The 25,685-nt window shown below is 48.5% G+C and overlaps 1 protein-coding gene across 3 annotated transcripts in view; it reads right to left on the minus strand.

Moving 5' to 3' along the window:
- Window positions 1-965: 965 nt before the first annotated feature.
- ACOT12 (acyl-CoA thioesterase 12) overlaps window positions 966-25,685 on the minus strand; it is a 363,604-nt gene continuing 338,884 nt past the window's right edge. For all 3 annotated transcript variants that reach the window (XM_069224604.1, XM_069224589.1, XM_069224598.1), the window contains exons 14-15: window positions 16,219-16,345; window positions 966-1,644 (exon numbers count right to left, since the gene is read on the minus strand). In XM_069224604.1, coding sequence (XP_069080705.1) covers window positions 1,501-1,644; window positions 16,219-16,345 — 271 coding nt within the window. In that variant the 3' untranslated portion in view covers window positions 966-1,500. The remainder of the gene's footprint in view (window positions 1,645-16,218; window positions 16,346-25,685) is intronic.

The following is a 25,685-nucleotide window of genomic DNA, read 5'->3' on the forward strand; positions in this document are numbered from 1 at the left end:
CAACACTAAAGTCATATTTATCTAGCCACGCAAAAACACCTTTCATGGCATGATAAATCTAGAGTAACTCAAGACAACACAAATCACAGCCTTGCGATGCTCTGCCCCAGTGAGGTGTTCCATGAGTGGATCATGGGTCAAAAAGTACGGATAGCACAAGGAAAGACGGGAATGCGCCATACAATGTTAAATACAGCACATTCCTGCCCTTTCATGCAGCAAAGCAAGGTAGCTTGCTGCATTGCATGAAAGTATGATAAATATGCCCCATGATATTTAAATCACTGCCTGCGTAAACCATCAGTCGTAACGCAAACATTCATCCACTAGGATGTCCTGGTTTTGTTCCAAGCATGGTACCATGTTTAGAATTCAAGGTGTCTGTATCTTTTTTTTTTAACTTATTGAAATGTCATTCAATGTGCCACCAGTATTTCTATAGGGCATTAGGTTTAGCGCACATCGATGTCAGGATTCCATAGCAGGCACCTTGTATTTCCATTATTGGACAACACTCCTCTAACGGATCCCAAGGCATGCCTCCTATGCTGTTGATTTCAAACGTCTCTGTGGAATTGCTGTCTGTTTGGCTTCTATCCTACTGCTGTGCCTCAAGCAAAAGATCCTTGGAAAATGAACCTCAGACCTGAAGAGGGCTTGTGACAACTAACACCTGGACACTTTGAGCTATGCCTTCATTCCACTGTATAATCAAAAAGAATCAACAACTGTTCACACTTTTGGTACCACTGTACAATCTATTCATCATACACCTTTACATTAGTACCAAATCAAAAGTCTTAAAAAAATTGAATTGGTTCTTTAAAAAAAAAAAAAAATATATAGAACTTGCTCAAACCCATCAGCATAAGTAGGCGGAGGAGGATTACAATGTTTCCTGATAAATGAAACCTTTTTTTTTATTTTTTATTAAACTATAAAAATGTGTTTAAACTCAAAAACTCATTGAAAATATATTTATTATTATTATTACTATAGATTTTAACAACATCTGTCCTGCAAAATAATTTTATATTTTCTCTTTATGCTAAAACATATGGCAGTATAAATTCTGTTAATACCTGATGCACAAAAGTAAATTATTAAAGGTTTGAACCTTTGAATGGGAGAAAGATGTTATCACGGTACAGTGTTATTGTTGCCCTGCACACAACTAGCATAATCAGGTCTTGGTTTGTTTCTTATGAAAGAGACAAGAAGAGGTTTGATGGCCTAGAAGGAAAATTCTTAATCTGTATTGGTCATGAAGTATAGCGTGGAAGCTTGAGGAAGAGACAGGTGGGAAAGCAGTTGTCTCTGGTTACTGTGAACCAGTAGATTTGGCCACAAAGCTGAGATATTAGGTCAATTCATAACGTTCCCTAAATCCTTGCATAATGGAGCTTTACTGCTAAATTTGAGAATAAGACCCGTGCCATCTCTTGTGGGAAAAGGTGCTTTTATGTTGTTGATCTACATCTTCATGATCTAGGGGACTATTTAAAAGTAAGTGGTGATAATATCAAAAGTCTCCAAAAAATTGATGCATGAAGAAGCTGTTTCCTCGATCGAGTTGGACCATCCTCCTAGATTGCCAGCTACATACGGAAGCACATCAGATGTCAGCTGATTGAAGTAAGACACCTGTTGAAGAGGAGACAAATGGTTGCAAATGGTTAGAGGGTGTTTATCCCCAACACAATCATCAAAGCTCATACGACCATGATACTAGTACATGAAGAAAGTAGTAAAACTGTTTCACTACAAAAGGCTTTTGTTAATAGTTATGAGCGAAAGCTGTATACTTGTGGCTCATTTTAACTGAACATTGCTCTGGACTACTGTAGCAATGTTCCAATATGCTTCTCTTCATACTTATTTATGCCTACTAGCCCTCCTGGGGTATAGGCCATTACCCCCAGATCCCTCTAGTCCTTGTCCCATTCATCACTATGTTGAGATATAGCTATCTCCGCAACAGAAAAAAAAGGAAACGAGGAATGCTGGGTCCCCTACCCCACCCCCTCCCACTGGTAGTACATAATGTGTACTTATCCAGCATTCCTACGGTCCTTTTTTTCTGTCTTGCGACAGAATCAACCAAGGAGAAGAGGGAGCTGTTCCTGCTGGTGTGGATTCTCCGCAGGGTGTCGGTTATTGTTGTTGGTGCGGCGCTTCTCCCTGCCTGCTGAGCTTGCAGGAGGAAGGTTTGTTGTGGACCCAGGTGCACCCGTTGGTCAGGCCATTGTCACTCCTGGGTGCTGCATTTGGTGGATGCATTCGAATCTTTCTGGTAGCCAGGCTACTGGGGAGGCGTGTGGAGGAAGCGTGAAGTATGGGGCTTTCCTGACTTCCAGCTGCCGACACAGCACTATGGGGCATGCACGCAAGGCGCTGTACACCTGGTCGGCTTGGCCTCCTGTTCCTGGCGTCTGGAAATGAGGTATTTAGCCAAAGGGGCACTGGGGGTAAGTATTGCTTGACGGCTTTCCTGAGGGTTACTGTTGCTGGTTCTTGTGTTTTGCCTGCATTTTGGTAACAGTTTGCAATGGGGAAACATTTGCGTAAGAGGAGGCAAGTGGAGGGGTCTTCCTCTTCTTCCCCACCCTGTTCTCGTTATCCTTCAAGGATCTGTAAGAAGGGAGGTGAGGAGGCTTGCCTAAAACACCTCATTCAGGAGACATTACTGTAAATGGGGGCGGAGGGGAAGCAGAAAGTGCTTCCTACAGCTGTGTCTCCTTTTGAGGACACAGGTCCAAGCCTTGAGGAGCTGACAGGAAAGTACATTGCCAAGGAGCAGTTGCCTGAGCTAATTCACATCTTAAAACTAACATGGGATTTCTGGAGAATGAGGTTCTGGAATCTTCCTCTTCCGCTCTATTGTGCCAGTTTCAGACTTCTAACCCGGTTGATGTGCCTGTGCATCCCAGTATTCAACACGTGCTTCATAGGGAATGGAGGGATAGAGATAAGAGATTTTGTTGCCTCGTTTTTTAGCCAAACTGTATCCTTTGCATGATGTGCAGACATACTTTCCTGTCTCCATCCAGGTGGATTCCTTTGTGGCCAGTCTTGTGGGACCATCTTCCTTGGCGGAGGATGCAGTTCTCCAGGATCCTGTGGACAAGAAGGTGGTTGGCTCCCTCAAGGTGTACTTGGTCGCTCATCTGGCACAATCCCTTATCTCAGACGTCAAGACTCTGTACAGGGCATTGGATGAGTCCTTTGATTGCTCTGGGGTTCTGGATCTTGTTTCTGTCTGATGTCTCTTTTGATGTGGTACAGGCCTCGGGTCTGGCTGAGGGTGCATGTGTTGTGGCCTGTCGCAATCTGGTCTTGAGGGACAGGAAGACAGATGCCACCCAGAAGTCTTCTGTGTTGAGGTTGCCTTTTCAGGGTTTGCTCCTGTTTGGAGCTGAACTTGAAAATAGACTTCACAAACTCTTTAAAGAGAAGGTCTCCCCTGCGCCAGCCCCCTAGGAGGCAGTTTTGAGGTTGCATGGGAGGTTTCCAACTTGTAGAGGTAAGGAGCAGAAGCCCAAGTCTCTCCCTCCCAAGCCGCATTCCTGACTATATGTGGTGGAGAGACCAGTGGTGGTGGGGGTGGGGGTGAGGGTTGCCTTGAAGTGTTTTTACAGGCCTGGCAGGAGTATACTTCCGCCGCTTGGGCGCTGGACATTGTTCAGCACAGCTACAGGATCGAGTATGGAGAAATTCCTCCATTGTCCATAGGGTGTGTCCAACTCCATGGTCGTCCCTCCCCGCCAAATGGGAGGCCCTTCGTCAGTGCCTTCTTTCCCTCATGCAGAAACAGGCTGTGGTGCCCCCTCTGGAATGGGGTCAGGGGTTCTACTCTATTTTCTTAGTGGCAAAGGCTACAGGGGGGTTTCGGCCTGGTACCAGATCTGAAGGCACTGAAAAAATGTGTCCATCATGTGCCTTTCAGGATGGAGACTTTGCAGCAGATAATTCCACTGGTGATGCAGGGACATTACCTGTGCACTCTGGATCTTCAGGATGCTTACTATCATGTGCCAGTCCATCCATTATCACAACAGTTTCTGAGGTTCTCTCTCAAAGGAGAACATTATCAATTTACAATTCTACCATTCGGTCTCCGCTCTACACCATGAGTGTTCACCAAGATGGTGGTCGTGCCCCCAGTAGCCCCCCGTCATCTTCAGGGTTGTCATCTCTACCCTTTTCTGGATGACTAGCTCCTTTTTGCCCCCTCGAGGGAAGAGCTTCTGCAGGATCTTCAGAAAGTGTGTGTTGTCCTTGAGACTCATGGGTTCCTGATCAATTGGGCAAGTGTCAGTTGGTGCACTCTCAGGATCAGACCTCTATAGGGGCACGACCCTGCATGGATATCAACAAGGTGTTCCTGCCTTCTCTCAGGGCCAGCCCTGCAGTCTCAGTCCTCATTTGGCTTTGTCTCTTGGGCTTCATGGCGACAGCAGTGTTCACAGTTCCTTGGGCCCGGTTTCACCTCAGGCCTCTGTGAATCCTTCTGTTGTCCTTTTGGGATCTTCGCCTCAGGGGATTTCGGGTTTTTGGTTCTGGTGTCTCCTGTAGTTTCGGGGGACTTGCAGTGGGTGTCTCGGCAGGACAATCTGCCATGGGGGGTGGGGGTTCCTTTGCAGCCCGACCCCTCCTTAGTTCTCACCACAGATGCCAGTTCCCTGGGTTAGGGGGCTACTCTGGGGGAGCATTCCATGCAAGCTCACTGGTCCTTTCAAGAAGGCCTGCAGGTCCTTCAATTGAGGGAATTGATGGATGTTTTCAGAGTGGGAATGGGATTCAGTCACCTTGTGAAGGGGCGACATCTGTTGGTGAAATCTGACAAACAAGTAACTGTGGCATTTCTCAGCAACAGGAGGTTTTCATTCCCATTCCTTCAATGCTGTGTCAATGCGTTTGTTTCAGTGGGTAGAGTTGCATCTTCTATCCCTGCATGTTTGGGGAGTAGACAATGGGATTGCAGATGCCCTCGGTCATTTTTTTCCTCCCCACAGGAACTGTCTCTCTCAGTGGCCGTGTTTCAGCAGGTTTGGTGTTCCCTTCCTGAATCTATTTCGTCCTGGCTAAATGCTCAGGTTCCCAGATTTTGTGCCCAGTCCTTAGGTGGGAGCCTGGGGGGTGGATACTGAAGGAAAGTACCCTGTTTTTGGCATGGTTACCCCCACTTTTTGCCTGCTGTCAGTGTGTTTTTACTGTGTTCACTGGGATACTGCTAACCAGGACCCCAGTGATTGCTATCTCCCTATAAATTTGGTTGCTTAGGAGTTAGCACACACCACAATTGGCATATTGGTGCCCCCATATAAGTCCCTAGTATATGGTACTTGGGTACCCAGGGCATTGGGGCCCCAGGGTTTACACGTAGGCTGCAGCATGTATTGTGCTACTCATGGGAGCCGATGCAAAATGTGTCTAAAGGCTTGCCATTGCAGCCTGTGTGAAAAGGTGCATGCACCCTTTCACTACAGGCTACTGCACCAGGTCACTGTAAGTCACCCCTAAGGCAGAACCTCCTAGCCCAGAGGGCAGGGTGCAGGTACCTGTGTGTGAGGGTACCCCCTGCATTAGCAGGGGTGTCCCTATGAACTCCAGCTCCATTTCCCTGGACATAGTAAGTGCGGGGAAGCCTTTTTACCCGTGTACAGGACACAGGTCACCATCTGTGTCCAGCTACATAAAGGTAACTCCGAACCTGGTATCAAACATGTCAGAATTATACCCCAATACTGTTGCCAGAATTGGTTGTATGATTCCGTGCACTGGAGGCTCCTTAGAGGACCCCTAGCATTGCTCCCACCAGCTTTCTAAGTTTTTCCGGGCAGCCCAAGCTGCTGCCACCCCTCAGACAGGTTTCTGCCCTCTATCTTCTTGAACAGCTCAAGCCCAGAAAAGCAGAACAAAGGATTTCCTTTGGAAGAGGGAGGCAACATCCTCTCCCTTTGGAAATAGGTGGTACCTGGCTTGGGAGGGGCAGCAGGGACCTCCAGTCCCTGCTCTGGCACAAAACTGGACAATGGAAAGGGGAGTGACAACTGTCCATCACCACCCCAGGAGTGGTGCCCAGAGCTCCTCCTGATGACCCCTTGATTCTGCCTTTTTTAATCCAACGTGGGAAGAGGCTTCTGGGAGCATCTCAGTGGCCAGGTCAGGCAGGTGACGTCAGAGCCCCCTCCTGATAGGTGGTCACCAGGCTAGGTGACCAATCCCCCTTCCAGGGCTATTTAGGGTCTTTGTTTTGAGTGGGTCCTCAGATTCGACATGAAAGACTCGAGCAAGAATCCTCTGCAACGTTACTTTGACTTCTGGCCACTGGAACTGCAACTGGACTCAACAGGAACCTACAATCTGCAGCTACAGCAACGACTCTGCTCTGCAACATTGTTTCTCTGGCTTCTTCCAGGAACTGCAACATTTCCCCGGCTGTGCATCTTCTGAGGGTGGCAAGTCTTCAGTCTGCACAAGAAGCAAGAAGGAATCTCCCTTAGAGTGAAGGAGTCACTCCCTTGCATCTGCAGGCACCAACTGCAACAACGACCGGCTGCATGCACCTCCTCTCATCCTGAGCTGTGTGGATCCTGCATCACAGGTGGTGGTCTGAAGTGGTCTCCTTGGTCCTCTCTCCCAGCTGTCCACCTTTGGTGAAGGTAAGGCCTTTCCTTCCCACACAGGACACTACCCCTATGCACCGTGTCTCTTGCAGCTACCAAGGCTTATTGGTACTCTTCTCGGGTGTGCTGTGTGGGGCTCTGCAACTCCTGGGCTCCTTGCCTGTGGGTCTTCTGTGGGGGCTGCCTCTCCTTTGGACTCTCTGCACTGCTGAGGGTCACCTGGGACTCCCTCCATGGGTTGATTGCCCCTTCGACCTTGCAGCTCCAGTTTTCCTCCAACCACGACATCTGCCTTTGCCATGGCTTGTTCTTCCACACCACAGACTGACTGCAATCCTTCATCTGGCGTGGGACGTCGACTGCATCACCCAGGAACTCTTCATATGCTCCAGTGCTGCATAGCTGACAGTCTTCATCTCCCCGTCAATCAACTCCTGAATCTACAGACGGGTGGGTAGTGGCTCCTGGACACTCCAAATTAAACTGAACTGGTCCACTTCTTTTCCAGGTCGTCTTCTTCCAGGATCAACCTCTGGTTTCTTGGAGTCTTGTCTGTGTCTTGCAATATCCTTCTCTGAGGTCCTGTGGGTTGGTTGCTGGGGGAGGGGGGGCACTCTAGTACTTACCTTTGGGATTTCCTAGTACCTCCAGCTCCCCTTTACCGATTCTACTTCCTTGGGTTGGGACCCGACCTAGGCCTCCAGTACTGCCTATTGCTTTTAATGCCTATTCCTGATTGTTGCTTTACATATATAGTGTGTTTACTTACCTTCTATTAGAGAGATGCCTATCTAGTATTTTAGTACTTGTGTCACTAAAATAAAGTACCTTTATTTTTGTAACACTGTGTGGTTCTTTTATGTGTGAGTGCTGTGTAACTACAGTGGTATTGCATAAGCTTTGCATGTCTCCTAGATAAATCTTGGCTGCTGATCCACCTCCACCTCTACCTCTAGAGAGCCTGGCTTCTAGACACTGCCTACACTTCACTAATAAGGGGATATCTGGACCTGGTATAAGGTAATAATACCATAGGTATTCAACACATACCAGGCAACCTTCCTACAGAGGACATAATAAAGATTACCGGTAAGTAATAGGACATCAAGCAGGACTCTCCAGCCATCTCTGTCCTGGGCTTTTCATTAATCTGACTCCAAGTGTAACCAATCTTCTTGGGGTCAGCCTCGAGGACTCAATGCCAGAAGATTCTTGTCCATCCTCTTTTCCCTTGAGGGTTCCAGACGAGAGCAAGCATGCATTAAACACCCCCAGGCAAGCTGAGGGTGGGACCTATCCAGACACAGCATCTTTTCATGATTTCATAATTAGCAGGGAGTTGGAAAGTCTGCTGCCATAGGTGTTGCTGATAGTGTTTGGGCAGCGGAATTGGAAAATTTTCCGCAGACAGCTGAGGTCTGGACTTTTTGGGCAGTGGTCACTGTTGTCCTCCAAGTTTTTTCTCCATACAGAAGGGCCGATTTTAGGTTGATGTGAAAAAGACTAATCTGGGTTTGTAGCGTTAGGTCTTAGGTGCTCCAACTGTTCTTTAGCTGAATGAAGGCAGCCCTTGCTTTGCAGATTCTTGCCTTGATGTTGGAGTCCTTGCCACCCTGCTTGTCTATGACACAGTCCAGGTAGGGGAAGGCCTCAACCTCTTCCAGTGCATTGCCTGCAGTTGTGCTGGCCGTGTTAGCCTTCAGGATCTTGTTTTTCCCCTGTGGATGTTGAGACCAAGTTGTGCTGATGTGACTGCCACTTTGTCGGTGGTCTCTTGCATCTGCAGATGGGTATGGGAAAATAGGCCCAGGTCATCTGCAAAGTTTTAGTCGTCGAGCTGTGTCCATGGTGTCCCCTGGATCCCATTCTTTCTTGTGGCAGATATCTTCACGGTCCAGTCTATGGCCAGCAGAAAGAGAAAAGGCAAAAGCAAACTACACTGATAGACTCCAGTCCTCTCTTCGAAGGCTTCTGTGAGTTGTCCTCCATGGACTATATTGTAGGTCATTCCCTCTTAAGAGTTCCTGATGATTCTTACGGGTTTGCCTGCACACCATAGTGGCGGAGGAGTTTCCAAGGTTTTTTTTTTTCCCAGACTGTCAAATGTCTTATCATAGTCAAAGTTGACAAAGGGTGGAGACCCATTCCATTGACTGCTCAATGATGATGATGCGCAGTGTTGCAATCTGGTGTGTGCAGGATCTATCTTTGCGGAAGCCAGCTTCCTCGTCTTGAAACAGAGCATCAATTTTTTCCTTTATTCTGTCGGGCTTGATTCTGTTTAACACTTTGCCTGGAGTTGATAGAAGGCTTATTCCTCTGTAGTTTGCAGAGTTACTCAGGGACACTTTTCTTGGGGTTCGTGATCAGATATCCCTCCTTTCAGTATGATGGCTAACTTTTCTCTTCCTAGATTCTTACAAACATGAGGTAAAGCATGTCTACTGATGTTTCATGGTCTCTCTTCAGTACCTCCCTAGGAATGTTGTCAGATCCTGCTGCCTTCCCATTTCTTAGATGTTTGATGGCTTGCATTTTTCTTCCTTGGTTGGTCTGCTGCAGTCGATTGGCAATTCCTTGTCAGCTGGCTGTATGTCTGGTGGAGACTGCAGCATGGATTGGTTCATTAGTTCTTCAAAGTGCTCCACCTGTCTTCTTTGTTGGCCTTCGTTACCCCCGATTGTCTTCCTAGTTTTGTCTTTAACAAGCCTTTCTTCCTTGTTATGTCTGACAGTATCTTTGTTACGTTCTGAGGTGTCTTTCATGTCTCCATGGCTTGCTGCTTCCTGGGCCTCTGTTGTAAGGCCACTGATGAGCCTTTGCTTGTCTGCTCTTAAGCTTATCTTTGCTTCCTTGTTGGTTTTGATGTGTCCGCCTTGCGCTTTCACTTTTTCTGCTCTGGCTGAGCTGGTGTTGACTGCAGCATTCTTTTCGTGTCTTCCTTGGATGTTGCAGAGATTCTCAGTGGAGATCCATTCTTTATGCTGGTGTAACTCCAGGCACTGTTTCTTGTATCTTCTCCGACAGGCTTTCTACTGGGTCTCTGTCATCCTTTAGTTCTTGCAGGGCTTGAAACTAGTTACTGAGGGTGACTGGGTATTCACTAAGTTTCTGTGCATTTTTGAGGAAGTGGTGTTATACTGCTGTTGTTGGTTTGTCAGTTCCATACGTGCTTTGTTTAGCTTTAGCCTGACCAGGACTAGGTGATGGTCTGATGCCACGTCCACTCCTCATCACTATCACATCCTGCAGGGACCTCTGGAACAACTTGGCAATGCAGACATGGTTGATTTCATCCTCTGTTGAATGGTCTGGTGACACCCACATTGCCTTGTGTATTAATTTGTGTGAGAATACTCTACTGCCTTTAACCAGACTGGGCACAGAGATCTGCAAGACTTTCACCATTCTCGTTCAGGTCGCTAAAGCCATGGTAGCCTATGACTTCTTCATACCCACTGTTGTTGCATCCAATCTTGGCATTGAGGTCCCCCATCAGTATGGTGATGTTTCTCTCAAGGCATTTCTCTAGGATGGACTGGGATCTGTTGTAAAACTGTTATTTTTCCTCCTCTTTGCAGTCATTTGTAGGCGCCTAGCACTGTATAACATAAATGTTGATCCTCTTTCTTTTTGCGAAAGGTTGCTGTGACGATTCTGGGACTGTGTGCTTCCCATCCAATCAGAGATCTGTTAGCTGCTGGTGTTAGCATCAGTACTACCCCCTGAGTATGTGGGGCATTCTCTTCCTCGTGTCCAGAATACAGCAGCATTCCTCCTGCAGCCAGTCTTTTCGGTCAGGACTGTATCCCTCTGGTCTCACTGATACAAAGCGGGGCAAGGTTGTATTTTTTTCATCTCCACTGCCACTTGGGCCATCTTGCCTTGTACATGGTCCTCATGTTCTATGCCCCAGTGGTGATGGTCTAGATCGACTTTGTGACTTCCAGGGATCTCTGGCTTCTACCAGAAGGCGTCATAGCTCTCAGTGAAAGAGACTCCTCTCTCTTCCCATGGCTGGGATGTCTTTTGCGGATGTTCCTTTAGCTAGGATTTGTTTTTTGTTTTTTTACATGGTGGGGTAGCTAGCACCACGCATAACCCTCCTTTTGCATTTGGGCTTGGGCCTGGCCATGGCTTTAGAAGATTTAAATTGGGTGTGGCTTGGGGCGTCAAGATGGCGGTCGCACTCAGAGTGCTCTGGACTCCTCTGTCATCCACCACCACCCCCTACAGTGTCTCGCCATGTTTCTGCAGCCCCGGTAACGGCGCAACTTCCAAGAAGCCCGACTGAGGAGGACTGGCTTCCAGTGACCCTGAGTGGCTCCCACAGACTGAGACGGCAGCCCACTGAGGTCCAAGATGGCGGACCGGGCCCTGCCAGCCGCCTCCTGGCCTTTCTGCTGACATGGGCTCAACTGCAGATACTCCTGCCCAATGTGGGAGGGCCACAACCTCAGGCCTGAGCACCCCCTGAATGCTGCGCCACCCTGCCGCCGATTAAGGTGAGAGAGCTGGTCTTGATGGCGGGGCCTCGCACCCCTCGCCCACCCCACCTGGGTATTGAGCACGTGGGAGAGTTGTGGCCGCACAGGACGCTGTCCGCACCCGTGGCACAGGCCTGATAGGCCGGGGGTAGAATTCCCCCCTGCTCCCGACTCGAGCCCCGACCCACCACCTTGTGGGCCTTAGGGGAGGCAGACAGCACCCCACCAGAGGAGAGGCACCCCCGAGCCCAAACTACCTAGCGGAGTGGGACCTCACTGGCTGCATCAGAGCTAGGGCCCGTACCATGGCGAGCCTGAGCGGCCCGAGGCCTCCACTCCACCTTGCTGACTGGCCCCCATCACAGACTCGCCTTGGTGTCCCCAGGGAGGTGCCCTCGACGACGGAGGGAGCCCACCACGGGGCTCTGTCTGGACCTCCTGCTGCTGCCTCTCTGGAGACCAGGTAGGTTGCTGTTCTCTTACGCTGCCCACAGGGTTGAGGTAAGCAGCCTGTGTTAAGCAGGCTCCCTCTCTCCTACAGTGTTTGAACCCAGAGCATTTACATGCTCAGAGTCGTTGAGGAACCCACCTTGAGCCACTGTGGACTGGCCTCCGGTCCCCAACAGGATTCCCAACTGCATCCCCCCAGCTGCTCGTGCTGCTGCGGAATGCGGTAAGCAGACCAGGGGTAGCCAAACCAACTAATGCCCTGCACAGCACCATCCATGTACTCATCTGGATTCATTTGGCTCATCCCTTTGGGATATGGCGGGAAGGATGCCATATCTGCACTGAGGGCTCCTGCAGAGACCTCCTTTCTAGAAGCCTCCATCCCCCCAATGAGTCATTCACAAAACGGAAAGGAGCCCCATTCCTCCATAGGCCTTCTATCTTCCACAACACTCCAGCCATACCACCGTGGGGACCACAGGGACTGACACAGGACATATAAACCAGCCCTGCTCCGTGCTCCACACAAAGGCTCAGAGGACCACAGAGCCCCTGCTACACTGAACCTTCTTCTACAAGGATTGCGCAGCACAGCGGGCCATGACAGACTCCCCATGCAGCCCCACTCCTCACTTACCAAACGCCTTACCTTGCCATCACCTTGATAAGCTCTCCCCAACGAGGCAGCACTGGAATCTCAGTGAACAGACTGACTGCAGGGTTGGCACTGCAGTACCCCGACCACTCTATCCTTCTAGCCATCTATGCCTCTTAGATGGTAGTCAAAGTGAAGATAGGGAAGGTGCACATTGATGTAACACTGCTGTCCCAGGACCTACGCAACGCCTTGGGCCGCATTACTGAAACAGAAGGTCGCGTCTCTACAGTTGAAGATCAAGTTGCCGACGTTAAAGGAAAGGTAGCCTGCCTCCTGACCCATACAAACAAACTTCACCACAGTGTAGAAGATGCAGAAAACCGCTTCTTCTGCAACAACCTATGCTTTGTGGGTTCCCGGAAGACTTGGCGAACTCTCGACCAGCTGAATTCCTGGAACAGGGGATTAAAACCTGGATGCCGGCAGACAAACTGTTCCACTGGTTCACGATCAAGAGAGCACACTGAGCACGGATGCCCAAGCCTCTCCCTGGAGCACAGAGACTGCTCATGATTGCGAGATTCCTTAATTTTAAAGACAGGAACAGCATCCTCAGGGAAGCGCAGGCAATCCCGGACCTCCACAACCAGAACTCTTGTATACTCATCTTTCCAGATTACACGAGGGTCACACATAATCAGCACCGATCCTGAAGCAGTCAAACAGAAACTCCAAGCCCTCAAACTTTTGTACATGCTCCTTTTCACAGCCTGACTCAAGATCATATATGAAGACAAATCCCTATTTTTCGACACTCCAGAGGCGGCCTGGGAATGGCTAACAGGAAAAACTGCTCTGACCCTCGACCCAACCCTCACTCCTGAACAATTCACATTCTCCGGTGCGGGAGCAAGCATCACATTGATGGAGGAAAAGGAGTTGCACCCGCTCCCGACCCCACCGGACAACACGCACCACATCACCCTCTCCAAACGTGGGCTCCCTGACCCCCACCGCTGGCACAGACACCCTCCCAATCGCTGGAGACAGAAACGGTCACACCGTCGCTATCTCAATCTGTGGAAAGGCTCAGCCAGACCCCCTCACGTCTTTGACTCAGCCTTGACCGAGTATACCATATTTCTGGCAGGGACATGACTTATGTGTCACTAATATCCTAATCCTCACAGCCTTCCCAAGTACCTACAGGCGCTGTAGTGTATTGATTCTTCCACTTGGTGGGGTCCACCACTCCACACCTATTCAAGAAATTTTGTTTTTGAGTTGGGACTTTAGTTCTGGGGTGACAGATGCTTCTGGGAGGAAAGTATGGGGTGAGGGATCATGGGAGGATTGGGGTGTTTAAGCAGGGGAAAAGTGAAAGTTTGTCCTGCTGTTTGTTTTTAATGTTTTCTCTTTTCAGGTGGTTGCAACGGTCTGTTATTACCAAACCAGTGAAGCACTCCATGTCCTTTAATGTTCACTTTAAGTAGCTGGTCCATTGACAACTGTACGTGGCCCTGGGAATTGCCAGGCCTATACCTACTGACACTTGCCACACCAACATGATCACATACAAAATGATGTCATGGAATGGCAACGGTCTCTTGGACCAAATTAAGCGCTCTGCTGTCCTCCACTTCACACAGCGCTTCTTTCTCTCAGTCCTACTGCTACAAAAAACCCCACCTAATGTGTAGTAGGTGTCCTATGCTCACCCGTTAGGGCTACGATTGAGTTTACCACACAGGATACACCAGGGGCATCTGGGGCGTGGCGACATTGCTGCAGTGCAACTTCCCCATGGCTGTGGCCAGGACGTGGTCAGATCCCCCTGGCCATTGCATTGCCTTGGCAGGCAAGGTTGAAGGCCACCCTTTTAACATTCTTTGCCTGTACGTCCCTGTCCCCCTCCACCACCGCAATTGAATCCTTTCTGAACACTCTCCTCTGAGTAATCTCACAATTTCCGCCAGGTCGCACGGTCATTGGTGGCGACTTTAATGCCATCCTGGACTCAGCAATGGATTCCACAGGTTGCCCTTTCAACACCCATCGCAGCCATGCTAGCCTGTTCCACAAATGGCCCACCTCCCTTGGCCTCTGTGACATCTGTGGCTCATTATACACATGCCCGAATTGACATGGTCTTCATGTCGGCACCTGTCATCCTCTCGGTTTCCCACGTTCAGAACCTCCCACGTGGTATATCAGACCATGCTCAGATTCTCCTGCACATCGGTACCTCCAGTTCCACCAGGCGTCCCACCTGGAGGCTTAATGCTTGGCATCTCCAAGATGGCTCCTTCCCACCAGATTGGAGCAAGAGTGTAAGGAAATTCCTCCTTGACATGGTTACCCCCTAATGTTCTACCTTTGCTGATGCTAAGTTTTGATTGAAAGTGTGCTGGGACCCTTCTAACCAGGCCCCAGCACCACTGTTCTTTCCCTAAACTGTATCTTTGTCTCCACAATTGGCACAGCCCTGGCACTCAGGTAAGTCCCTTGTAACTGGTACCCCTGGTACCAAGGGCCCTGATGCCAAGGAAGGTCTCTAAGGGCTGCAGCATGTCTTATGCCACCCTGGGGACCCCTCACTCAGCACATGCACACTGCTTCACAGCTTGTGTGTGCTGGTGGGGAGAAAAAGACTAAGTCGACATGGCACTCCCCTCAGAGTGCCATGCCAACCTCACACTGCCTGTGGCATAGGTAAGTCACCACTCTAGCAGGCCTTACAGCCCTAAGGCAGGGTGCACTATACCAAAGGTGAGGGCATATGTGCATGAGCACAATGCCCCTATAGTGTCTAAGCAAAACCTTAGACATTGTAAGTGCAGGGTAGCCATAAGAGTATATGATCTGGGAGTTTGTCAAACACGAACTCCACAGTTCCAAAATGGCTACACTGAAATCTGGGAAGTTTGGTATCAAACGTATCAGCACAATAAATGCACACTAATGCCAGTGTGCAATTTATTGTAACATACACCCAGAGGGCATCTTAGAGATGCCCCTGAATACCAATCCGACTTCTAGTGTAGGCTGACCAGTTTCTGCCTGCCTGCCACACACCAGACATGTTGCTGGCCACATGGGGAGAGTGCCTTTGTCACTCTGTGGCCAGGAACAAAGCCTGTACTGGGTGGAGGTGCTTCTCACCTCCCCCTGCAGGAACGGTAACACCTGGCAGTGAGCCTCAAAGGCTCACCCCTTTTGTTACAGCGCCGCAGGGCATCCCAGCTAGTGGAGATGCCCACCCCTCCGGCCACTGCCCCCACTTTTGGCGGAAAGGCTAGAGGAGATAATGAGAAAAACAAGGAGGAGTCACCCTAAATAGGTGCGCAGGGCACAAAAAGGGACATGCACCCTATTGTGACGAACGCTCTGCTCTTAGGGTAAACGCAAGCTTGTGTTAAACTGAAATACAGAGCAACTGTTTAAAAGCTGCTTGCTCTGTTTAAAACAGTGCAAGTGGCAACCCACCTGCATTTTCAGGAGGGATTACAGATCCCCCTTACAGGGGAGTGCAGTGAGTGACTGCACCTACCTGCAGGGGGCTGTCTGGCAGGGGGAGGGAGGATCCATGGGACTCCCACCCATCCCTAAAGAGGACTGTCCACAGCGGGCTTTCAGTGCAACCCCTTAGGGCGCATTTCCCTCTGCGGCTGTGTCTAACATGGCGCGGGTGCAGAGTCAAAGTGATTCCCCCATTTGCATGTGGCCACCCCACCATGTAAATGAGGGACATCTCTCGCAATAGCTCTGGCGCTACATGTGCACCTGCACTATTATCATTACAGAAGGGGGAGCACAAGCATCTGCGGCCCGTTCTGTAATACCAAAGTACCCCAGGAATGCACAAAATGGACGCACATGCCTTTTGTGTCCCTGGGCAGTTTCTGTAATACAGCCCCCAGTGTACGTCTTGAGAGTCTCATGACCTGACATACCTTATAATGCACCAGAGCAAAGCAGTGACTGGTTCTCTGCTTCAATGTAGCTGGAATGTCACACTGTGAAACAGTACCTATTCAAAGTGAACATACTGTACCTTACACGAATTCTTGCCGGCACTGTGAATGAGAAATCCAGCACATGACAATTCACTTCTAATGAATTCTGGAGATGGCGGCATGGATGTCAAAGTGACTGACTTCATTGCTATTATGTAAGGATCCCTAGAAGGAAAAAACAAGGATATTCATTCTCCTAGCATTAAAGAATAATGGGTACAAAGTGTTAGTTCAAGTTTATTTTTAATGCATAGTTAATCAAAACCAATACATTGCATCAGTCTAATTAAAAGAAATTATATACAGTCCGAGATGACTACTATAAATTCTTAATGTGCATAAGGAAAATATCATTTAAGAATTTTTCTAATAAGTACCTCCTATTCTGAGGTGAATACAAATTAACCGTACCCTTGTGGGTTAAACTCTAAAATACTATATGGAGTAAAAGATAAAAGTAATTCCGTAAATTCTGTACGAAGACTTATTATATTTATACTGATTATGAACTTGTATTAAAAATTGGTTTTTTTATATTAAGCGAAAACATTTGGTAAATTTAACATTCAGAACAACGTCAGAAGGTTTAAAACAGGTAATCACTGCTTGCCTGCAAGACCGTATGACAGTTCGATTGAATGCTGCCTTTAATAGAGATCTGTGTTCATTTCCTAGGTCATTACAAATACAGATCAAATTAATTATATCTTCTTGACCATGGCCACACAACCTGCACTGAAGGATTTTTGCAGGACATTCCCACGGGACTAGATGGGCACCACCGGGAATGATGCCAAATCGATATTTGATGAAAAGGTCCTTGTCTGACTTTGTCCTCCAGCCTCCAGATATGGCTGATATTTCAAGAGTTTATACTTGTTTATTACCATCCAGGAATGAGATCTGGTGGCTATTAAGCTCTTGTCCATACTTACTGATCTTTTCCTCACTGTTTGGTTTAAGATTTTTTTGAAGGCAAGATAGGAAAGGTTTGAATCCCATAATTCCACTACTTCCAAGTCTATTAGTGCCTGGTATAAGTACTGTCGGGATTTGGCTTTAGAGTTTGAACTAATCGCTTTTTAAAGTGCTCGGCAGAGCTGTTTTTCTGTTTTTTAGCTGTAAACATTTCTAGGCTTTAATGTAACTGGCTTTCCTTTCTATACATTGATTTAAATAGCCAAACTCCAGCCTAATTTGAGCTTGGGAGGTATGCCCCGGTAGCTGGAATAAGGACCTAAATTTTTTCCCAGTTATTGTATTTAGGATAATAGCATCTTTACAACAAAGGGCTTCACTTCCGTATCCTAAAGTTGGAATGAGTTTAGCTGCAATGACTTGAAGTCAGGGCCAGTAGCTAGGGCCAGTAAGCAGATTTTTTAAAGTGCGGAAAGCGAACAGTAAACCATTTCCTTTCCTCTATAGCTCCTGATTCTGGAGGAGGAAAGAACCCCGTTCAAAGAGTACACCCAGGTGTCTATACTGATTTACTTGTTCCAAACCACCCCTTTGCATGGACCATTTTTTGACTTAAGAAGTTCTTTTTACTGATTATCATTACTTTGTTTTTTCTGATTATTTTCCATTCCATTCTGCTCAGCATATTAAAATATCTTTACGATGAGCCGCCGTAGCCCTACTTTGGTTTGACTCAGGAGTAGTACACTGGTACAAAGTGTTAGGGACCACATATATACAGAACATTATGATGAAAGTGTTAGACCTGGCATCTTTAGAGTGGTCTTACCCAAGACCTTTTGCCTTTTACCTCCTGTTTTGTTGCTGTCTCTTTGTTGGCCTTAGGACTCTGAGCACTTTACCACTGCTAACCAGTGCTAAAGTGCATGAGCTTCTCCCCTAAACATGAAACGTTACATATTTAATTTACTTGTAAGTCCCTTGTAAAGTGGTATACCCTGTAGCCAAGGCCTGTAAATTAAATGCTACTAGTGGGCCTGCAGCACTGATTGTGCCACCCACCCCAGGGCCAGTGTGTATGGTTTCACTGCCACCTCGACTTCACGTTTAAAACCTCTTTCCAAGTCTTCAACTCCCTTATTTGTCCATATAAGTCACCCCTAAGGGAGGCCCTAGGCAGCCCATGGAGCAAGGTGCTATGTGGATAAAAGGCATGTACTTTTACATTTTACATACCCTTGTAATGAAAAACTCCCATAGTTGTTTTTCATTTCTGTGAGGCCTGCTCCTCTCATAGGCCAGCATTGTGAATTCCTTAATATACTTGTAAGCTGTAATTAATGATCAGAAAGGAGTTGCTGAATCATATTTCATATCATTGGAATGGTAATGATAAATCATCTTTACTGGTAAAGTCAAATGTATTACTGTTTTAGAAATGCCACTTCTAGTGGACATTACTCTGCTTTCACTGATATGTGTGCCTGACTGCGTGTTTCAAATACACATCTGGACTGGGTGACAGCTACATTTGTGTATTCCCTCCAGACACCCACAACACAGGGCACTCAACTGCAACCATATGCATACTGATGGGTCTTCCTGGATGGGGAGGACTCAAACTTGCACTTCAAAAGGTAGTGGCCTGAGCCCTTCACAAAGGGCTGATTACCCCCAACTGACAGTCTGGAGCCAGGATGGGGATGAAAGAGGGACCTGTGCAGTTCAGAGAGATCCTTTAAAGTCAACCCCACATCAAAGGCACTTTTTGCTCTAGGTGCTGGGTCTCTGAAGCCCTAAAAATCAATACACTTCTGTACCTGAAAAGAACTCTGCTGGAGTAGACTGTTGTGCTGTAAGGATTGCCACTCTGCCAGGACTGACTGTTCCTAGGAACTGCTTCTCTACTTTGCTGTGCTGCCCAGATGCCTGCTTATGGCTGCCCTGCTTAGGACCAAGTACTAAACCCAGAGTGACTCCAAGGGCTTGTCCCCTGTTCAAGAAATCTCAAGGCCATGAAAGATTTCACCTTCAGGTTGTTACCATAGACTCTGCTCTTCATGAGTCCAGCAGCTGACTGAGAAACAAGATCACAGCATGTCTGATCGCTAACCTGACCTGCTGCAAGAACAGCGCTTTACTTGAAGAGATCACAGCGCTTTACTTGAAGAGATCGAGCACCCCGTGGATAACCCGGGTCAGATCATCTAGTCCATCTACTACCAAAGCATCAATACTCGTTGAGCTGCCCGGGCCTGACCACCAGTGCGCCTTTGCGCTAGAAGAACCCAAGACTTGGGTTACCGTAGAACAGCGTGTCTCCCCTGAAGCTCTGCAGCATCTTCCAGAGTGGCCCTCCCTCTGTGATGGGTTGCCATGGTATCCCAGGACAGATCAGAGACACTGCCCTTTTCAGGAAGGCAACAGCGCATGACAAACCCAGGCCCGATCCTGAGGCCCGCCGACACCCCCACTGACTGTCTCCTACCTCAGCGTGGGCAGACATTCCCGCAAGGTACTGTGGCCTGGTGGGATCCGGGGAGGGAACCACATAGCCGATCTGCAATTTTTGCAGGGGGCGCAACTCAACCAAACAACTTGCACCTAAGAATATTGTGAGAACTATTCCTTTCGGCATCGTAAAAAAACATCTTAAATTGAAAAACACTGCTTTTGCATTTATTCCATAAAAAGTAATATATCATGAACTACTTCTTGGATATTTGTCATTTTGGTCTCATTTGACTCAGATAAATATTCTCTATTTTTCCAAACTGGTAGGGAGCCGTTCTGTGGTGTTTTCATTGGGTTACTAAGAGCTTGTGCTGCACAAATACTTGACTTATTGCCTGTTATGTTAAGCCTGACTACTCTGTGCCAAGCTACCAGAGGGTGAGCACAGGTTAATTTAGGAAGTGTAACTTACCCTGACTAGGATTGTAGTCCCTACTTGGGCTGAGTGCAAACCTCTGCCAACTAGACACCCAATTTCTAACAGAAGGCTACTATACAAGCATCAAAATATAAATACATTTATAAATTATACATTTCCACCTTCGCAGAGGCACATAATACGTAATGAAAAACTCAATTTGTTAAGGTGTTGGCAGTGCTGGTTAAGATGGTAGGCTACCTAGTTTTGCCATCCTCATTTTCCACTTCTAGCAGAATTTGAACTTTTTTTTAACTCAGGTTTTGCAGCAAAGCTTGTGTGGCACTACGCAACATAAAGCATGGCATTAATTTACTTACCATTTCGAAGTCAGCACCAGCACTTGTGAAAGCTTTTATAAATAACCCCCCTATAGTGTTAATACAATTAGGACCTTTCTCTTATTTCTCCTAGCACTGTCCTGGCTATCAAAATTCTCATTTTTAGGTCAAGCTTGATAGTGTGACTGTCTACATGATTTATTGTTCCAAATTCTCTAAATATACAAAGAGCTGGCTTTGGCATCACTCAATATATATATATATATATATATATATATCTCTCTCTCTCACACTTCATGATATTGGCTGTTTGGTGTCTCATCCACCTCCTACGGAGTGCTTCTGTTGCCATGCATGAGAGACTATTTTATACCTCCAAATTTTACTGAAAACGTACACATTAAGGGGCATATTTATGATAGACTTGCGCCTCCGTTGTGTCACTTTTTGTGACAGAGCGCAAACCTCTCAACCATATCTACGAGTCCACACAAAGCCACTTTGCATGGCTTTGAATGGCCTCAGATATGGAGTAAGGCAAGGCAGTGCAAGCCGCTGCACTGCCTTACTCTACTCCAAGAAGGCATTCCATGGGTTTTGCGGTGGGTTTTCCCACGCAACACCGATGGATATTAATACATCCCCAGATTTACGAGAGCCTGTAAACCTGGGGTGCGCCAAAACCGTGCTTCCCTTGGGAGGCGTAATGAGGAGAAATATTTTTATTTCTCTTCGTTTTTTTCTCTTTCTATGTGTGCTGCATTCTGCAGCAATCATAGAAAGAGGGAAATTCCTCTCAGGATTGTTTTGTGCAAGATGGTTCATGGGTGCCTGCCCTGGCGCTAGGCTGCTGTAATGGCGCCAGTACAGGGGAAAAAGGACAGGAATGCACCATATTGCAAAAATACGGTGCATTCCTGCTCCTTCACTTTGGCGTGGGGCAGTGCAGGAAAGTGACCTGCTGTGCTGCCCTACGCCAAATCCCCGTAAATCTGGGCCCAAATTCTTTATGTCATACATGTTTTGTATATAGAATGCCGTTGTTTTGTTCTGTTCTTTCACTGTCCAAGTTTTTTTCTTTGATGTGTAGTCGGGATCTATAGGCTTTGCCAAAGCTGCCTGGCACACTGAATGCCAGCAGTGAATCGGAGGCAGCATCACAGGAGCTGCCAGAGATGCTAAATGTCACCAGGGCCGCCAAACGCCCAATCTATGTCTAGTTTACTGCATGCTGTGAAATATTAGTTGCTTATGAGGAATGCTGATCTGCCAATATAGAGGGATCGAACAACTGTATTATGTATGGTTGCTCGTGTGCTAAATGTAATTTCCACTTTTGTTTTTCTCTGGTTTAGAGAATCTTCTGACAAGACCATAAGCACCTAGAGCACAGGGTCCCAGAGCCCTCAATGGACCCTCTTTCAGTCAAATACTTTATACATCCTCAGCGGCGGTTTGCTGGGGGTAAGGCAGGCAGCATCTTATATTCTTTTGAGCCCCCCCTGTGCCATTTACCGGTCAGCCATTTGGTGCACAGTGGGGATGTGATCTCTATAGTTTCTTCGAATGCTGTTGTCAATTGTACAGCCCAGTGTATGCGCACCGCGCTTCAAAGTGGAAAACACTGGCCAGTTAGGGAGTTTATTTTCCCCAGACAAAAAAGTGTGGTGAACGGGTGCTTTAAATATGGCGCCTCCCCGGCAGACCTTCCGTTCCAGGAGGAGAGCTGCAGTCGTAGTGCAACACCCCTCCACGTCCCCCCACCCCTCACACACACACAGCACAGAGATGGCCACTATGTAGGTGGTGATATCCAATAGTGGGAATGGTCCATCCTCAGTGGGGCGTGTAGTGTTGTGGCCGGAACTGGCCACCACCACTAGATGAGAAGCGGAAGGGGTGGGTGAGAGAAACCCCCCTGACCAAAGGTGCAGAGTAGACGGCACCAGAGTGACGTAGGGGAAAGTATATGTAAGAGCAGGGAGGCGGGAAAAGGGAATTCGGAGCGAGAGAATTAGAATAAAGAGTTCGTACCTGATATGTGGCTCTGCGCGTCATTTGCCGCTCGCGTGTGTGCCGCGCCCCGACTTCACATTTGGCGACAAGAAGTGGACCTACCATCCCGGTAGCAACGACACCCACCGCACGCCCAACAACACTCTGACACGCGCTGAGCACAGCGCCAACGCGAGAACCGCCGAAACATGGCTGATCAGCCTCCCCGAGCCCTCGGACACTGCCATGCCGACCACCGATCCCCAGGTGGTCCCAGCAACAAAGAACCCCGAAGCCGACGCAGAGCCCAACGGCAGCGGCCCGCGGTGAGTTATCAGCCGCCGGCGCTGCCTGCCAGCACCTCCGATAACGCAGATAAACTGCACCGCGCCGCCGACGCCCAGCACCTCCGCTCCAGCAAAGAGCCACGCCGCACTGGGACACACCACAGCTGCTGCCCGACTGTCATCACAGCCCACGAGCCAGCATATAAAACGGGAGAGGACTCCCGTCAGAGACAGCATTTGCCCTGCACACGCCGCGTGCATGCCCAAGCCCTGAACTCCACCTGGAGCAGGCCCCAGCACCTAGAAAAAAAAATAAAACAACGTTAAACAGCTCACAACGGCTACACTGCTCAGCCTGCCCCCCCCAGTGGCCAGGAGAACTCACACCAGCCAGCTAAAACGAACTGTCTGGCACAGATAGTTCTCACACAACCAAAAAAAAAAAATATATAATAAACAGGACACAAGAAAAGAAAAAAAAGAGGAAAATCAAAAGTACATAAATAAGATAAAGGTGCATGCAAAGAAAGAAAATTTACTGTACCTCAGAGGAGGTATTTGCAACCTCACCGCCATTAGCTGTCCTTAGCCTTTTCTGAAATGGCTGGCATACCACCACTAGAACCTTTCACCGTAACAGGCGCACCCCCCACCCAAGCTGCGAGGTGGAAAATCTGGGTAGAACGCCTTGAAACGTATTTCGAAGCCCTGGATGTCAAACCGGAGAGACGCAGACCCCTCCTTCTTCACATTGGAGGAGCTGACATCCATAAAATATTTAAGTCCATAACCGAAGCGCGGCCCGAACCCACGAAACTCTAAAAGGGGCGATCACCGCACATTTTGAGCCCTACGCGAACCCGGACTACGAAAGGTTCTTACTACGCCAAGCCCGCCAAATAACTGATGAATCCGTTGACGTCTTATATGCCAGGCTGAAAGAGTTAGCCAGCACCTGCACCCTACCTGATGAAGAGGATGAAATAAGGGCACAATTCATCCAAGGATGCTCGTCATCCAAACTCTGAGAGCGCACACTACAACAACCCAACATGCAAATGAAAGACATCCTCACACTCGGACGATCTCAAGAGCTGTCACGGGCACGAGCAACCCACATGGAACAAGCACCCACGTCACAAGGAGCAACTGAAGCAGCCAATGCAGTGATAGCAAATACGCCGCGACAGAAAGGAGACAACTACAGAGGAAAACAAAGGAGCAGATCATGCAAGTGGTGCGGCGGCCCAGCACCATACCCCACCACCTGCCCCGCATGGGGAAAAATCTGCAGCGCGTGTGGAAAGTACAACCATTTCGCGAAAGTCTGCAGATCCACACCAAAACCAACGACCAACACTACAAAAAAAAGCATCAAAATGATTGAAGCCACGCAAGACTCAGACAGTGACATGGACAATGACCAACACACAGTCCACATAATACACGCAGTCGGAGGGCGCCGCCTCCCCACATGCCAAGTCAAGGTTCAAGGCTCTTCAGTCCCAGCTCTGGTGGACACAGGTGCATCCATCAACCTAATGGCCATCGACATATACAACGAACTACCCAAACCACTGCCGGCTCTCCGACCCACCAACATACAGGTCTTCGCATTTGGGAACAGGCGACCCCTAGAGATAGGGGGGTCATTCACAACAGAAATCTCCCATGAGACCACCGGAATGGCCGTGAAAGTATATGTCTCCAAAGATGGCGCAGGATTCCTACAAGGTTGCCAAACAGCACAAGACCTCGACCTGGTACACTTCGCATTCAGTATACAGGTGAACACACTCAACAACCTAAAACAGGAGTTCCAAACACTATTCGAAGGAATCAGCTGCCTAAAAGTTCCTCCACTACACCTCCACATCGACCACACAGTCACTCCCACAGCACTTAGACACCGCCGGGTAGCATTTCACCTGCGCCCCAAAGTTGAGCGCGAACTCAAACTCCTGGTACAAGCAGAAATCATCGAGAAAGTGTCAGGCCCAACTCCGTGGGTATCCCCCAACACCGATCATCACGGAAGAAGGACCCTCTGCACCGTGGCACAGAGTAAGTGCAGACTTCGGAAGCCTCCCCGACGGATCACACATGATCATAGTAGTGGACGACTACTCGCGCCACCCAGAAGTCGAGGTAGTGCACTCAACATCTGCAAGCACAGTCATCCCTAAGTTTGAAAAAATGATGGACACACACAGGTTTTTCGGAGAGGTGCGTACAGACAATGGCCCTCCTTTTAACAGTTGTGAGTGGGCGGACTTCCTAGCATCAACAAACACCAAACACCGACGCATCACACCCCGGTGGCCACAAGCAAACAGAGAAGTGGAAAGGTTCGTCAGGACCCTGAACAAGGTCATCCGCATCGCCGTGGCGGAAGCGGAAAATCCGGAGAGAGCAATATACACTTTCCTAAGAGAGTACAGAGTCACGCCCCACGCAACTGTGTTTCGGGAGAACAGTAACAGATGCCATCCCGCATCACCCATCATGGGCAAACCAACCACCACGACCGCCCGACAGATCGACAGCAAAGAGAAACAGCACCAACACACAGCTGTCCATAAAGAGGAGAGCCAAAGGAGTAGCCCTACAAATAGGCGACGCCGTCCTAGTAAAAGACCGCCACCCTGGAGGGAAATTCCACCTACCCTTTGAGATACGGCCGTGGACCGTGACTGCAGTGAAGGGCACCATGGTAACAGCCCGGCGAGGACCAGAGACAGTAACCCGCAACGCGGCGCTGTTCAAACGTCTGCCCCAAACGGCACCCACTGGAAGAGACTGGAGAGACACAATCGAAAAAGCAGACTCGGACGTGGAACCTGCATGCCTAGAACCCACAAGAGAAGAACAGGAAGAACAACCACAGAACCAACTCGCAGGAGCGACAGCACCCGACCTAAGTACAGAGAGGACCCAAGTGTCGGACCGGTCGAGAGAAGGGAGATACATGCTGAGACGTAACCCAGGCCCGTCGCGGCGATACGCAGACTATGCGTGTGACTGACCTTAAAGAAAGGAAACATCCGGAAAGAGAAGAGACTTTCGTTTCCAATCACCAGCCGTGTGAAATC

The sequence above is a fragment of the Pleurodeles waltl genome, chromosome 1_1 (genome assembly GCF_031143425.1).
Source record: "Pleurodeles waltl isolate 20211129_DDA chromosome 1_1, aPleWal1.hap1.20221129, whole genome shotgun sequence".
NCBI lineage: Eukaryota > Metazoa > Chordata > Amphibia > Caudata > Salamandridae > Pleurodeles > Pleurodeles waltl.